This window comes from Myotis yumanensis, unplaced genomic scaffold, assembly GCF_028538775.1.
Source record: "Myotis yumanensis isolate MYYU_CA2020_CCGP unplaced genomic scaffold, mMyoYum1.0.hap1 SCAF_10, whole genome shotgun sequence".
Taxonomy (NCBI): Eukaryota; Metazoa; Chordata; class Mammalia; order Chiroptera; family Vespertilionidae; genus Myotis; species Myotis yumanensis.
Window position 1 is genome coordinate 1,162,823 of NW_027223761.1, and position 14,562 is coordinate 1,177,384.

General features: G+C 68.8%; 3 protein-coding genes across 3 annotated transcripts; 1 reads left to right on the forward strand and 2 right to left on the reverse strand.

Annotated features, from left to right (window-relative positions):
* Positions 1-292: 292 nt before the first annotated feature.
* Positions 293-5,880, forward strand: PGGHG (protein-glucosylgalactosylhydroxylysine glucosidase). Its single transcript, XM_070426342.1, is given in 15 exon segments — positions 293-375; positions 742-1,025; positions 1,298-1,508; positions 1,600-1,675; positions 1,677-2,036; positions 2,820-2,939; positions 3,316-3,447; positions 3,652-3,763; positions 4,254-4,326; positions 4,413-4,549; positions 4,658-4,791; positions 4,905-5,000; positions 5,189-5,286; positions 5,358-5,569; positions 5,672-5,880. Coding segments are annotated over 14 exon segments (2,076 nt in total). The 5' UTR covers positions 293-375; positions 742-766; the 3' UTR covers positions 5,728-5,880.
* Positions 5,881-8,632: 2,752 nt separating this feature from the next.
* IFITM5 (interferon induced transmembrane protein 5) lies at positions 8,633-10,001 on the reverse strand. Its single transcript, XM_070427123.1, has 2 exons — positions 9,737-10,001; positions 8,633-9,076 (listed from the first exon to the last, which is right to left on the reverse strand). Exons 1-2 carry the CDS (start codon positions 9,926-9,928, stop codon positions 8,864-8,866), a joined length of 405 nt encoding a protein of 134 aa, XP_070283224.1. The 5' UTR covers positions 9,929-10,001; the 3' UTR covers positions 8,633-8,863.
* Positions 10,002-11,875: 1,874 nt separating this feature from the next.
* Positions 11,876-13,093, reverse strand: LOC139018566 (interferon-induced transmembrane protein 3-like). The gene is made up of 2 exons (XM_070427124.1): positions 12,777-13,093; positions 11,876-12,195 (listed from the first exon to the last, which is right to left on the reverse strand). The coding sequence occupies exons 1-2, from the start codon at positions 12,960-12,962 to the stop codon at positions 12,028-12,030; spliced, it is 354 nt and encodes a 117-aa protein (XP_070283225.1). The 5' UTR covers positions 12,963-13,093; the 3' UTR covers positions 11,876-12,027.
* Positions 13,094-14,562: the final 1,469 nt, after the last annotated feature.

Genomic DNA, 14,562 nt, shown 5'->3' on the forward strand with positions numbered 1-14,562 from the left:
GGGGGATGGAGGCTGAGAGGAGAGGTTGGGGAGCCAGAGGGGACGGGGCAGAGAAGGACAGTCTGCAGGACGCCAAAGGCCCTGCCCTCAGGTCCACCGAGGGCACATCCTGAGGCCACACCAGGTCCTCAACCGACCCTCGCGGCCTCAGGGGCGGGATGGGGGCCGCAGTTCAACCACCTCACCTCCGCCTCGCCCCGAGCGGCGTCTGCCCGCCTCCTGTCCGCCCTCCCAGCACCGCCCTGGGGGCGGGGACCAGCCTCCCGTCCTGTCCCGCCCGCCCTGCGCCGGAGGGCCTTCCGCCTACAAGGCCAGGCGTCCACCGGCTGCTCCCTGGGCCCTGGAGCCTCAGCTGAAGGACGCGGTGGGGCTGCGGTGAGCCCAGACGGCTGCCCCTCCCTCCCAGGCTCGCCCGGCCTCTCGCCCCCACAGCCCCGGGCACTGCCCCCCTACGCCCCACCCGCCCCCAGGCGGCTTCCTCGGGGAGAAATGTCCGGGGCAGAGTCCTCACTTCCACCCACAGGGCCCGTGCGGGGTGGGGCGGGGAGAGAGCCGGAAGGTGGGGGTTTGGGGACTCCCTTGGGTCCCTGGAGATCAATATGAGGGGTCGAGGGCTTTCCTGGGGGGGCTGCCCAGGTGGGCCCACATTGGGGGCCACCAGCCAAGTTCCAAGGGCAGGGGCATCAAGAGAGGGAGACCCAACCAGCTGGGGGTCCCCTGGCCCCCCCCACCCTTTTCCAGAACCCTCCACTGAGCAAGCCTTCCCATGGCGGACGCCAGCGAAGACCCCACCGTATTCACTGCCCGCTCTCTGCCCAGCGACCCCCGGCTCTGGGCCACCGTGACCAACGCATACTTGGGCACACGTGTCTATCATGATACGCTGCACGTGAACGGCGTGTACAACGGGGCCTTGGGGGACACGCACCGAGCCATCCTGCCCAGTCCCCTCGGCGTCCGGCTGGAGGCCCCCGCGGGCACCGGAGAGCAGCTGACCACGACCTTCGCCCTGGACACCAACACAGGTAGCCACTGCCTGCCCCCCCCCCGCCCCCCCCCGCCAGCCGTGTTCCAGGTTTGGGGGGGCCCACGCAGTCCTACCCTGGCATCTCCCAACTCAGGGTGCCCAACTCAGAGAAAGGAGCCCCGGAGGCGGCCCTGCACTGGCGGGGGTGGGGTCCCGGGGGGGCTCACCTCAGGGAGGGCAGGGAGGGGGGAGGGGGAGGGGGCAGAGGGGGACTCACTCCCAGGGCAGAAAGGCCGTGTGATGAGCCTTCGTCCCCCCGCCTCCCGGCAGGCTCCTTTCTGCACACCCTGGCGGGCGCCGGCTTCCAGGCCTCGCAGCGCATCTACGCCCACCGCAGGCTGCCCCACGTCCTGGCCTTCAGCGTGTCCATCGCCCGCTCGGCCCCGGGCAGCTGGCCCGTCACGGTGCCGCTGCGGTCTGCCTTCTCCCCAGAAAGCCCAGACTTGGACCTGCACCTGGGGCCTGACTTCCAGGGAGCCCGGTGAGGAGGGGGCGGGGGCGGGGGGCGAGGGGTGGGGGGCAAGCCGGTGGCCCCGAGGGAGCCTGGCCCTGAGACAGCCGTGCTCTCGCAGGTACCTGTACGGCCACACGCTCGCCCCCGAGCAGCCTGGGGGAGCGCGGCAGGAGGTGCACATGCTGTGGACGCCGGTGCCCCCCCGCCCTGACCCTGGGGGCGGGCGAGCAGGACAGGACCTGGGAGTTCCTGACCGTGGTGGGCGGCAGCCAGGCCGAGGCCCGGGCCTGCCTCTCCGAGGCCCTGGAGCTGCAGGCCAGGGGGGCGCTGTACCCCACCCACGCCCAGGCCTGGGCGCAGCTCTGGGCAGGCTGTGGCCTGGATGTGGTGGGGCCCCTGCCCCTGCGCCAGGCCCTGCGCGGTGCCCTCTACTACCTGCTCAGCGCCCTGCCCGAGCCCGGGGCCCCAGGATACGTCTGCCACGGACTCAGCCCCGGGGGCCTCTCCAACGGGAGCCGCGAGGAATGCTACTGGGGCCACGTGTTCTGGGACCAGGTGGGCACCCGCCGCCCCAGCACGCACCTGCACGGCGGGGGGTGGCACACAGGCGGAGGGTCCCTGGGCCCAGGGCACGGCCTGGCCGGGACTGGGGGCTGTGGCTGGAGAAGCACAGGGACCATGGCAACAGGGAAGGCTTCCCGGAGGTGGTGGCATCTCAGCGGGAGGATGTGTGGGAGTCTGCTGGGAAAGCAATTCAGGCGAGGGCACCGGAAGGCACAAAGCCCCAGAGCTGGAGAGGGCCTGGCATCTGGCCAGGGCGGGGGGCGGGGCCCACGAGGCTGGAAGGGCAGTGGTAGGGGGGCTGCAGGTGCTGTGAAGGCCCGTTAATTGGGGTGTGACACAGACAGATGTGGGTTCTGGAAAGACCCGTGTAGCTGCTAAGGAAATGTGGGGGGACGGTGAGGCCGGCAGGAGCGGGGCCAGGAGAGCTGGGACTCGGAGACCAGCGGGCATGGAGCCCGAGGAGCGGGCTGTGGCCCACTTGCCCCTCCGGGTCAGGCAGCCAGTGAGCCACGAAGCTGGCTCCCCACACCTGATCCTGGCCTGAGCCCCAGGCCAGACCCAGGTGCCCCCTGGGGAGGGGAAGCGCTGGGCCAGGGACCTGAGGGTGTGAGCTGGAGATGGGGACGTGTGGCGGGCAGGCGAGGAGGGCCCCGGACAGACCCGGGTGGGCAGCTAGGAGCTATGCTGCCCCTGAGGCCCCCCAGGGCAGAACGGGGGCGGGGGGGGCAGGGGGAGGGGGCGAGAGCTCGAAGGGCCCCTCTGGCTGTGCTCCAGGACCTCTGGATGTTCCCCAATGTCCTCCTGCTCCAGCCCCAGGCCGCCAGGGCCCTCCTGCAGTACCGCGTCCAGACGCTGGGCGGGGCCCTGGACAACGCCCGGAACCTGGGCTACCAGGTGAGCGAGGCCCGAGTGCCCACCCCGCAGGGTCCCTTGGAGGGCTGATGTCGCCAGACCCCTCCGGGGGGTGGGGGTGAAGGGCATCTGGGGTTCTGACAGGGGCTCAGCAGCATTGCCGGCCTGCGTTGTACAGATGGGAACTGCCTGGCCGATAGCCAGCGGGTCCCCTCACTGCCCTGTGCCAGGGGCAGCCACAGTGGAAACTGGGCAGGGGCCACCTGGCCCACGGGGACGGGGGGGGGCAATCCAGTGGCACCCGGGAAGTTGGTGCCCCACCTCTGCCCACTGGCCGTAGGCTGAGTGTATTGGGAAATATGTGAGCTGCTCCCAAGCCCCCTGATAAAGGATCGGTCTGCCCCTCCCCAACCCGCAGGGAGCCAAGTTTGCCTGGGAGAGCGCGGCTTCCGGCCTGGAGGTCTGCCCCGAGCACATCTACGGGACCCAGGAGATCCACGTCAACGGGGCCGTGGCGCTGGCCTTCCAGCTGTACTACCACGGCACCCAGGTGAGGCGGCTACCCACAGGCCGTGGCCACTCCTCCTGTGGCCCCGCCCCCAGCTGGGACTTCCTGCCTAGAGCCAGTCCGGGCACCTGGGGGCCACGCATTCACTCCTGGGAGCTGGGAAGGGTGGGCCTTGGCGGGAATGCGGGTCCACTGAGAGCTAGAATCGTGATGCCGGGGCCTCTGTCCCCACCGCTCCTCCCCCAGGACCTGCAGCTCTTCCGGGAGGCTGGCGGCTGGGACGTGGTCAGCGCCGTGGCTGAGTTTTGGTGCAGCCGTGTGGAGTGGAGCCCTGAAGAGGAGGAGTTCCACCTGAAGGGTGAGGGCATGGCCGGAGCGGGTGGTCATGGGGGAGAGGGTGGTCATGGGGGAGGGTGGACGGTCATAGGGAAAGGTGGACGGTCATGGGGGAGGATCATGTGGGGGAGGGTGGTCATGGGGGAGGGTGGATGGTCATGGGGGAGGGTGGTCATGGGGGAGGGTGGTCATGGGGGAAGGTGGTCATGGGGGAGGGTGGACGGTCATGGGGGAGGGTGGTCATGGGGGAGGGTGGTCATGGGGGAGGGTGGTCATGGGGGAGAGTGGTCATGGGGGAGGGTGGACGGTCATGGGGGAGAGTGGTCATGGGGGAGGGTGGTCATGGGGGAGGGTGGTCATGGGGGAGGGTAGATGGTCAGAGCTGGTGGATGCTCTTTGGTTCAAGGTCAGGGTCAGGTCAGGGTTAACCTGATGTTGCCACCCCACACTGGCCAGTGCACCGGGGCAGGTCTAAGCCCCTGCACTAAGCACCTTCGTGCCTCTGTGCCCAGGAGTCATGCCCCCCGACGAATACCATTCCGGGGTCAACAACTCCGTGTACACCAACGTGCTGGCCCAGAACAGGTCAGACCCGAGACCCCACCCCACCCAGCCCAGCCGTGCGGGGGGCCGGCCGAGAGCCCCCGAGCTCAGCCCCGCCTCTGCCCTAGCCTGCGCTTCGCCGCTGCCCTGGCCCGGGACCTGGGCCGGCCCGTCCCCAGCCGGTGGGTGGCCGTGGCTGATAAGATCAAGGTGCCCTTTGACCCGAAGCACAACTTCCACCCCGAGTTTGATGGGTATGAGCCTGGTGAGTGGACTCGGGGCCCCGTCTCCCTCCCGACGCCCTTCCCGACAGAGGGTCCTGTCCGCCTCCCCCCCCCCCCCCCCCGTCAGCAGCCCCTGTCCCCCCCCCCAGGAGAGGAGGTGAAGCAGGCAGATGTTGTGCTCCTGGGCTACCCCGTCCCCTTCTCCCTGAGCCCTCAAGTTCGCAGGAAAAACCTGGAAATGTACGAGGCTGTGACGTCGCCCCAGGGCCCGGCCATGACGTGGGTAAGAGGGGGTGGTTCCCACGGCAGCCCCAGCCCTGCCTCCCTGCCTGCCCTCCCTCCCATGCCGTGGACCTCACCCCAGCGTGCCCTCTGCCCTCTGCCCTCTGCCCCCAGAGCATGTTTGCCGTGGGCTGGATGGAGCTGAAGGACGCCAGGCGGGCACGGGACCTGCTGGACAGGAGCTTCGCCAACATCACCGAGCCCTTCAAGGCCAGCCTGGGCCCCGCCTCCCCGTCCCCTGGCCACACCGCTCCCGCGCGGCCCCGGGTGGTGGGAGTGGGAGCCCAGCTTCTGGGGTCACCGTGCTGGTGATGCCCACCCGACCTCCCAGGAGCAGGGACAGCGGCCTGGGGGGGCCTGTGCCCTGCTTCCCGGCACTGACTGCCCCGCCCCTGCAGGTGTGGACGGAGAACGCCGACGGGTCCGGCGCCGTGAACTTCCTGACGGGCATGGGGGGCTTCCTGCAGGCGGCGCTCTTCGGGTTCACAGGGTTCCGGTGAGTGGGGGGACCGGCAGGAGGCGGTCGCCGCCCTGCCTGCCGTCTTCACAGAACCTCCCCTCCCGCAGGATCACCCCGGCCGGCGTGACCTTTGACCCCATGTGTCCGGCGGGGGTCTCTGGCGTGTGTGTCTCTGGCGTCTCCTACCAGGGGAGCAAGCTTGACTTCTCCTTCTCCGAGGGCTCCGTGACGGTGGAGGTCAGGCCCCCGGCAGGGCCCGGGGCGCCCCCGCTGGAGGTCGAGCTGTGGCCGTCGCAAACCCGGCTCCCCCTGCGCCCAGGTAGGCTGCTACCCCGAGACCCCTCCAGGGGCCCAAGGCCAGGGGCCCCCCGGCTGGCCCGGCGTGTGCCCTCACCCTCAGGGTGGCCCCCTGTCCCTGCAGGACACAAGGTCTCCTTTCCCCGCTCTGCTGGCCGGATACAAAGGTCACCCTTGTAGGAGCCGAGGCAGCAAGTTCTGCTCCCAGAATGTCCTGGGAGAAACTGTTGGAGACACTGGAGCCCACGGCACCCCCCTGGACACCTGTGGGCCCCCCAGCCCCGGAGCCCCTCACCTGGTGCCGTCCTGGCTTTAGAGACCTCTCAGGTCCTCCCTCGGGCACCCCGTGGGCGGCTGGCTGCACCGCTCCTCCTGTCTGCCTCCTCCCCCCTCCTCCCCCCTCCTCCCCCCCTCCACCCCCCTCCACCCCCCTCCTCCTGGCAGCCAGGCTCACAGGCTCCAGGAAAGGTCTGGCTTCTTTGGCCTGAAGTTCAAGGCTGCCTCTCGCCGGACGCCTTCCCTGCCTAACCCGTACCCATTGCCTCCCTCACCGGCATGCCTGCTGCTGCCCCCAGGCTGACCCTGCACCTGCCGTGCCCGAGTCACTTGCCCAGGGAGCGGTGGGTCAGGCAGGCGGCTCTGCTGGGAGGCCGAGGCGGGCGGGCCTGGCGGGGCGCGGGAGGCTCGCCCTGTGGAATTGGAATTACTCCGACTCAGCCGAAGCTTCACCACCCAGAACCCTCCATGTCACCGAGGCTCCTTCACGGTCGGACCCGGTGCTCCGGGCTGTCCCGGGAACTCAGCGTCCTCCGTCCCCCCGGCGCCCGGCCTCGGGGTCACTTCAGTCCGGCTGGACAGCCCCACCCATGCCTTTCCTCAGCCAAGCGGGGTGCAGAACACGACCCCGTATCGTCTCTCTGAGCAGCAGGAAGGACCGAGCGCAGGGCACAGGGTTCTGCGGGGGCCACACCGGGTCCTCTGGGGTTCGCCAACGAGGCGAGGCGGCGTCTGCGGGGAAACTCGGGAAACTCGGCGAGGGCCCTGCCTGTGCGCTGCCGGGAGTTAAAGTCGGGCGGGGGGAGCCGGCGGCAGGCCCGGCCGTGGAGCTGAGGCTCCTCTGGAGCCAGGGCGCCCGGTGGATCGAGTTCTGGCCGGTAACTGGCTCCCTTAGAGCGAGTACGTGGGTCCCGTTGGCGGCCTCCCTCCCCCCTCTGACCAAGTGTGTTCTGGACGGAGGTAGTCCAAGTTCTCCAAGAAGCAGACACCCGACAGACAAACTGTGACGGACGGACGGACGGACAGACAGAAGGGGATGCAAGGCGGGTGGGGGCCCGGGGGGCCCAGGCCTGACCCCGTGTGGCTGTGGGGCAGCACTGGGTCGCAGTGGCCTCCGAGGGAGGTGGCCAAGTTGTAACCAGCACCCGTGTCAGGACCAGCTCCCCGGGTCCTTGGTGGCTCTCCGGCACCCACAGGCTCTCCCTTCCCCGCAGACGCCCAGCAGGTCGTAAAGCCTTGGGGACTGTCCCGGGGCAGCAGCCCTGGAGCCAGGGGTGGGCACAGGCACACGCACGGCCACCTGTGCCTACAGCAGGCGGCCCTCTGTGGAGCGCTGGGCGGCAGGGCATGCATGCTGGGCTCGGGCCCCTGGTAGCCAGCGGCCTGACTTGGTCAGGGGCCTTTGGTCTGCCCAGGACACAGCCTGGGTGCCGGCCACCTCCCCCCCACCGGACTCGACTGCACCTCTGTCCTCAGCACCTGGGCACGGCGGGCAGCCTCCACACCCATCACAGCCCTCAGACCATCCGTGCTGGGGCCACGTACCCGGCCCCCGACACAGGCTGAGCCCTGCTCCCAGCCTCTACCCAGCGCGGGTTGGTCCCTTCTTGGGCCAAACCTGGAGCTCAGGGTGGGCAGGCGGTCTCCATCCTGGCCCAAGCGCCGGCACACTGCCCTCGGCCTTGGTCCCACGTGGGGCCAGCACGCAGCACGGGCCAGCGCACCTCGGCCTCAGGGGTTGGCCCAGAGCAGCATGCTTCTCAGCTCGGGGCTGGGGCGCTGCGGGCACATGGGGGATGACTGGCCCAGCTGTTGGGTGTCGTGGGGGAGGAAGGGTGTGGGCAGGCAGTACGTTGGGAACGCCAAGTACAGCGGCTAAACAGGCCTCCCGCCCCCCGCCTCCCGCCCACAGCCCAGGCAGAGTGGACTGGCCAAGGGGGCTCCCTGGGGACGGAAGGGACCCTGGGTGGGGTGATCAAAACCCCAGCCACCCTGTGCTTAAGGCCCCTGCAATTAGCCTGCCCTGTCATTGGCCCGGCCACAGCAAGGCCCCGGGACCTCACCCAGCCACACAGGGTGTGTGCATGTGTCTAGCAACCCCCCTCTGCCAGCCCGTGCTCGGGGTGCACCCGGAAGGGAATTACAGGGCATGGGCCTGGCGCCAGGGGTGCTGAGAAAGTGTCCTCACCCCGTGTCGCCCTCTGCACAATGCCGCCCGCTGTGCGGTGTGGGCATCCCGTCTGCATGAGTGAGACTGCGTGGAGGGCGCGTGGCCACGCCTGTGTGCGCCTGTGTCCCGTGTCCAGCCGCACGGACGCGCTGCAGGGCTGAGATTTCTCAGAGTTAAAGGGACCGACCCAGTGACCCAAAGAAGGGTTGGCACACACCCGACCCACAGACAGGAACGCACAGGAGGGCTCTCCCTGGCCAGGGACTCCCACCCGCCTTGCACGCAGACGCACGCACGCACACAGACGGGGTGGGCACACGTGGAGTCCGGGAGACACACCACTCCTGCTCCGGAAGACAGGCCACGAAACCACAGCGCCCCGCGGGCAGCCGAGATGAAAGCTCGGGTTCCCAAACGGAATTCTAAATGCGCCGGCGCCTCCGCCCAGCAGCCGCAGGCCGCCCGGAGCCCCCGGGGACGGTGGGAGACCACAGCCCAAAGCAGGACATTCCGAGCAGGGCGAGCCCCCGTCAGTGTCAGTGTCGGGGTCCACCCAGGGCGTCTGGTGGTGGGTGTCTGACCCCCTCCCCGACCCCACCCAGCCAGGAACCAGCCGGGGGGCCCCTTGTGGATCCAGGCACTTTTAATGGTGAGCCCAGTGAGCGGGGAGGGAGGTCTGGTGGGGGCAGGGAGTTAGGGGACCAGGGACCATCAAGGGTGGGGTGAGGCCTTGGGGTCCACAAGGGGGATCTGCAGGGTCAGCATTCGGAGCCCCGCCTGGAGCTGGGGGTGGGCCTCAGCCCTATACAGAGTTGGGTTCCGGGAGGCCAGCGTCCAGCCCCCGGGCAGGGCAGGGACAGGGCCAGCCTGTCAGTCGTAGTCCGAGTCGTCGAACTTGGTGCTGAAGAAGGCGGCCGAGTCCTTCGCCAGCCGGGACAGGTGCAGGGCCCCGGTCACCACCAGCGCCAGCAGCAGCAGGGGCGGCACCAGGGCCCACATGGCGGCCAGGATGTTGTAGCACTTGGCCTTGGAGGCCAGACGCCGGGCGGCCGCCAGGTCCCCCGCCACCTTCTGATCCCGGGCCTGCGGACGCAGGGCCAGGTCGCAGTGTGTCCCCCCCGCAGCCCCGGTCCCCGCCTCGGAGCGCCGTGCGGACCCAGAGTCTGGGTGGCGGCGGCGTGTGGCTGAGGGACGCTGCCGGGGGCTCCACCACTCCCTTCGCTGCCCCAACTGGATTCAGGGTTTTGGCCCGGGGGCGGCGGGGGGGGGGGGTCCCCAGCCTAGGGAGCGGCTGGAAGGCACCGCTGCCTCCTCCCAGGCCAGCATGAGCCCCCAAGGGCCCTCGGGTGGGGAGTCTGAGGGAACCCCAGCAGCTGAAGAGCCCCCATCGCCTCTGCGCGATTCCCGGTGGGCAGACGCCCCTTAAGGACACCCCTTCATCTTCTAGAAGCATCTCCCCCTTAGTGGAGACGTCCCCTTAGTGGAGATGCCCCCCGAGTGGAGATGCCCCCCCCAGTGGAGACGCCCCCCCAGTGGAGATGCCCCCCCAGTGGAGACGCCCCCTTAGTGGAGACGCCCCCCCAGGGGAGACGCCCCCTTAGTGGAGACGCCCCCCCAGGGGAGACGCCCCCCCAGTGGAGACGCCCCCCCAGTGGAGACGCCCCCCCAGTGGAGACGCCCCCTTAGTGGAGACACCCCGTCAGTGGAGCCGCCCCCCAGGGGACCCCCCCGCCCCCCGCGCACCTTGACGGAGTAGGCGAGCGCCAGGAAGCCCAGGCAGCACAGGTTCAGGTAGAGGGAGCTGAACAGCGACCAGATCAGGTGGTCTCGGGGCGGGGGTCCGGGCGCCCCCAGGGACACCGCCGTGTGGGCGGCGCCGTCGGGCTTGCGGGGCGTCGGGGCGCGGGGATCCTCGCGGGGGTACGCGGTGTCCATGGGTTCCAGCGCCGTCGCCTCCGCTCCGAGGGGCGCGCGGGGCCGCTTTTACCCGCGGGGCCCAGGCCGGAGGCCGCCGCTAAATATACCGACAAATGAGGCCCGGGCAGCCGGCGCCCCGCCCCCCTCCACCACCACCCCCTACCCCGCCCCCCACCCCGCCCGCGCCCGGAGAGCCCCGCCCCGCGACCGCCCTGGGCGGGAGGGCGGGGGGTCGCAGTGGGCACCGCTCCAAGGACCCCCTCAGGCCTGTGCGCTGATAACCGCGGAGCCTGCTGCGGGGGTGGGGGTGCTGCAGGGGAGGGGGGTGGGGGTGCTGCAGGGTGGGGGTGGGGGTGCTGCAGGGTGGGGGTGGGGGTGCTGTGGGGGTGAGGGTGCTGCAGGGTGGGGGTGGGGGTGCTGTGGGGGAGGGGGTGCTGCAGGGTGGGGGTGGGGGTGCTGTGGGGGTGAGGGTGCTGCAGGGTGGGGGTGGGGGTGCTGTGGGGGAGGGGGTGCTGCAGGGTGGGGGTGGGGGTGCTGTGGGGGTGAGGGTGCTGCAGGGTGGGGGTGGGGGTGCTGTGGGGGAGGGGGTGGGGGTGCTGCAGGGTGGGGGTGCTGCGGGGGTGGGGGTGGGGGTGCTGCAGGGTGGGGGTGGGGTGCTGTGGGGGAGGGGGGTGTTGCGGGGTGGGGGGTGGGGGTGCTGTGGGGGAGGGGGTGCTGCGGGGTGGGGGTGGGGGTGCTGTGGGGGTGAGGGTGCTGCAGGGTGGGGGTGGGGGTGCTGTGGGGGGAGGGGGTGCTGCGGGGGAGGGGGGTTGCTGCGGGGTGGGGGTGCTGTGGCTGCAGGGGTGGGGTGCTGTGGGTGCAGACAAGCCATCAAAGCCTCCTCGGGCCCTGGTGGGGCAGGAGCCAGCACCAGGCAGGCCCTCAAGACTGGTGGGGGGAGGCAGGAGCCACAACCTCCCCCCACCCCCACCCCCACCCCGCCCCAAACTGAGTGCAGGCTCTGCCCCCTCATCTTCCTTCAGTGCCCAGCCTTGGGGCACAGTCCCCCCAGCCTCCCCCCTGCAGGACCACCTTCCCTGGGCCTCAGCCCCTCTGCTCTGACACAGGACCCCCCTCCGGGGCACCCTCCCACGGGACATCCCCACCCCCCCCAGACAAAGCACCACGCGCGGGACCCAGGATCGGGTGCTGCCGGGGCTGTCACAGGGGCTGTGGGTGGGGGTTGTCCCTCCCTCTGGCGGCGGGAAGCTGCTGCCCACAGACCAGCGCCAGCAGGACCCACCTCGGCCCCAGGGCAAGGCTCCTGGAGGCGGGTCACCTCCCCGACACCAGCCCCCGGGCCTGTGCAGGGCATGGGGGTCCCGGTGAGGACGGCTCCACCCCACGTGCATCCCGGGCCCTGGCAAAGGCTCAGGCCCAGAGCCCCAGGGCGCCCATAGGCTGGGGGAGCCTTCCTGGCACTGGCAGCTCCAGCCAGCAGGCCCAGACCATTTGGTGGGAGGATCGGTCCTTCCTCTCAGGGTTTCTGTCCATCGGGGCTGAGCCCTCTGTCCCTCCCGGGCCACTGGCTGCCCCTAACCCTGCCCCCTGCAGAGGAGCCAGGACGGAGCTGGTGGGCTGGAGGGCCGCCCAGGAGGGGCCGGGGGCCTGGGCTGCACCCCTGCACCCCACCGTGGCCTCCAGAGGACCCGCTGGCCGCCCTCACCCAGCACCGCTGCTCCCAGCCGCGCAGAGTCAGCCAGGCTTTCCTCAGGCCAAGGGTGAGCTGGCCCAGTGCCCCTTGGGTCAGGGTCAGACACTGGGAAGGAGGGACCCCCCTCCTAGGCCCCCGGTGCAGCCGCTGCTCCCAGCAGGAGACCAGAAACCAGGACCATCTGAGAAAGTGCCAGGACCCCTCAGAGCAGCAAGGGGGGCTGTACAGGGGCAGGCGGGGCGGGCAGTGCCCCTGCCCAGGAAAGGCCAGCATTGTCACGCACAGGTGCACTTTATTGAGCTCAGCTGCAGACAGGTGTGTGCACAGGTGCAGGGGAAAGGGGTGGGCGCCCGGGAGGGCCAGCAGGGGGTGGGGAGGACTCGGCCACCTGCCATGGCGGCGACTAGGAGCCTCTGCCGTTCTGCTAGACCTCTATCCTTACATAGAAGAGTCCTGGGGACAAAGCCACAAGAATAATGAGTCCGATGGTCATAAAGATGCCCAGGACCAAAGCCCAGATGTTCAGGCACTTGGCGGTGGACGCATGGCTCTGGGCCCCAATCACGTCTCCCACCATCTTCCGGTCCCTAGACTGGGAGAGAAGAGATGGTGAGGGGTCTGGACGGGCCCTGGGGACAGCCGGGTGCTGTGACTCAGGCCCGGCCCTGGCCGCTCCCTGCCCAGACCAGCCTCCACCTGCCCTCAGCCAGGCCAGCGACCCCCTCCCTGTTCCCTGGAGCCTGAGCAGGACAGGTCAGGGGGGCCTCCCTCCCAGCCTCTCAGCCTCTCCAGGGCCTCAGGGCTCCTCTCCCCCTGCCCTGGCCGCTTTGCTGGCCTCTCCCCCCATCCCTCCCCCTCCCCACCAGGGCTCAGCATCTCTGAGGACTTTGCTTTTTTCTGGACCAGACTTGAGGCCTGAGGGGCAGGCGTGGAGGACGGAGCCCTGTGGTTGGGACAGAGAGGAAGCTCCAGGGAGTGGAGACAGGTGGCCCCCGTCCACAGGCCCCTCCACGCAGCCCCACGCGGACGCTCACTGGGTGAGCCGCCGCCTGACCCCCAGCACCTCCGCACAGAAAGCGCTCACGAGGGCTCCCCGATCCCAAGGCCGTCTGGGCAGCACACCTGTGGGGGCGCACACTCTTTCCGGGGAAGCCCCCCCACCCCTGCACCCACCTTCACGGAGTAGGCGAACGCCACGAAGCCCAGGCAGCAGTAGTTGAAGAAGATGGTGTTGAACAGGGACCAGATGATGTGGTCGGGCACCACTGTGTCAGCCTGGACCTGGACCACGGTGGACATCACGGGCGCTGGGTTCTGGGGAGCCCCCAGCACAGACACCTCGTGTTGCTCCTTGATCATCTCTGGTTTGGGGAGCAGGTGGGTCCCAGGAGAAGAAGGTGGATGCTTCCCGAGGCAGAGACCTGAGCCGAGTGGCTGCAGCTGCTGGGACCCGTGCAGGCCCCGCCCTCCCTCCCTGGGGCAACTCTGATTTCTCAGAAGCGTCGGTTTCCGGGTGTTTTGTAAATTGGTGATTTGACTCGTTCCTAGGAGATCGCGTAATGCTAGAGCCCTGGGAGGTAGGCTGTGGTCCTCGGGGGAGGGCTGCCCACCCGGGCACTCAAGTCAGGACTTGTCTTGGCCTCTCAGGGAGGCTGTGCTGGGCCCTGGGGACGTTTCCCCGCCCCCCCGCCCCCCCAGGCAGGGCCCCACCTGTCAGCACCCCAACCCCACACTCCAGCCCGGGAGGAAGCTCTGTGCTGATCCACTTCTTTTTTCTTGGCTGAGCCTTCCTCTCACTCCCCCCGAGTCTGAAGGCGCTCACCTGATCATGGGGGCCAGTGTATGTGGGATCCCCTGCCCGCATTTTCTCCAGACCCCACGGCCATGTCCCCACTGGCCCTCGCTCTCCTGCTCATTGAGAGATGGAACCCGCCCCCCCCACCAGGGTGCAAGCTGAAGCCTCATGGGGACAAGGGCGGGCCCACATGGAGCCTCCGGTTTTCAAAAACCAACAGCTAAGCGCTGGCCGGTGTGACGCTGTGGTTAGTGTTAGCCCATGCACTGAAGGGTTGTGGGTTTGATTCCCCCTGTCAAGGGCATGTACCTGGGTCTCAGGTTCGATCCCCAGTCCTACAAGCTCCAGGGAGGCCTGGGGGAGGAAGGGGACGGGCGGGGCGCGCGGAGGCTTGCAAACTCAGAGGCCTAAAGTAACCACAAAGGTTAGTCTGAAATTAAGACGTTCTAACTAAAAGCACTGTAAGGCAGGTAGTCAAATCCTGGGTTAGAATCTTCCCCAAAAGTCAGTCCTTACCTTCACCAGCGGTTCTCAACCTGTGGGTCGCGACCCCTTTGGCAGTCGAATGACCCTTTCACAGGGGTCGCCTAAGACCATCCTGCCTATCAGATATTTACATGACGATTCATAACAGTAGCAACATGACAGTTATGAAGTAGCAACGAGAATAATTTTATGGCTGGGTCACAACATGAGGAGCTGTATTTAAAGGGCCAGGAGGTTGAGAACCACTGGCTTCACGGAGCCTGTCTGTCTTTTGCATCCAGGGTGACACTCCTTCGGGGTGTCAGGGTCACGCCCCCTTTCCCAGGCCCCACGGGGCACAGCCACACCCCAGGGCAGACCTTAGATCCGCGTCGTTACCGTGTTCCTTGTGGACGTGTGCTTCCTGAACCCACCTTTGTGTACAACGTGTCTCCCGCTGGCTCTCTCCCGCCTCCCTGACCCATCTCAGTGGAGTTCCGGAGCCCAGCTACCTCTCCTCTCGCGACGGCAGTTTGTAAACAGGCGCAGACCCTCCTTTCTCCAGAGCATCACCCCAGTCCTCACCCCAGTCCTCACCCCAATCCTCACCCCAATCCTCACCCCAGTCCTCACCCCAGTCCTCACCCCAGTCCTCACCCCAATCCTCACCCTAGTCCTCACCCCAGTCCTCACCCCAGT

Coding starts and splice junctions, on each gene's coding strand:
- IFITM5 (XM_070427123.1), bottom strand. CDS start 9,928: ATGGACACCGCGTACCCCCGCGAGGATCCCCGCGCCCCGACGCCCCGC. Junction 9,077..9,736: donor CGCTCGCCTACTCCGTCAAG/GTGCGCGGGGGG, acceptor CTGCGTCCGCAG/GCCCGGGATCAGAAGGTGGC.
- LOC139018566 (XM_070427124.1), bottom strand. CDS start 12,962: ATGATCAAGGAGCAACACGAGGTGTCTGTGCTGGGGGCTCCCCAGAAC. Junction 12,196..12,776: donor CGTTCGCCTACTCCGTGAAG/GTGGGTGCAGGG, acceptor CTTCTCTCCCAG/TCTAGGGACCGGAAGATGGT.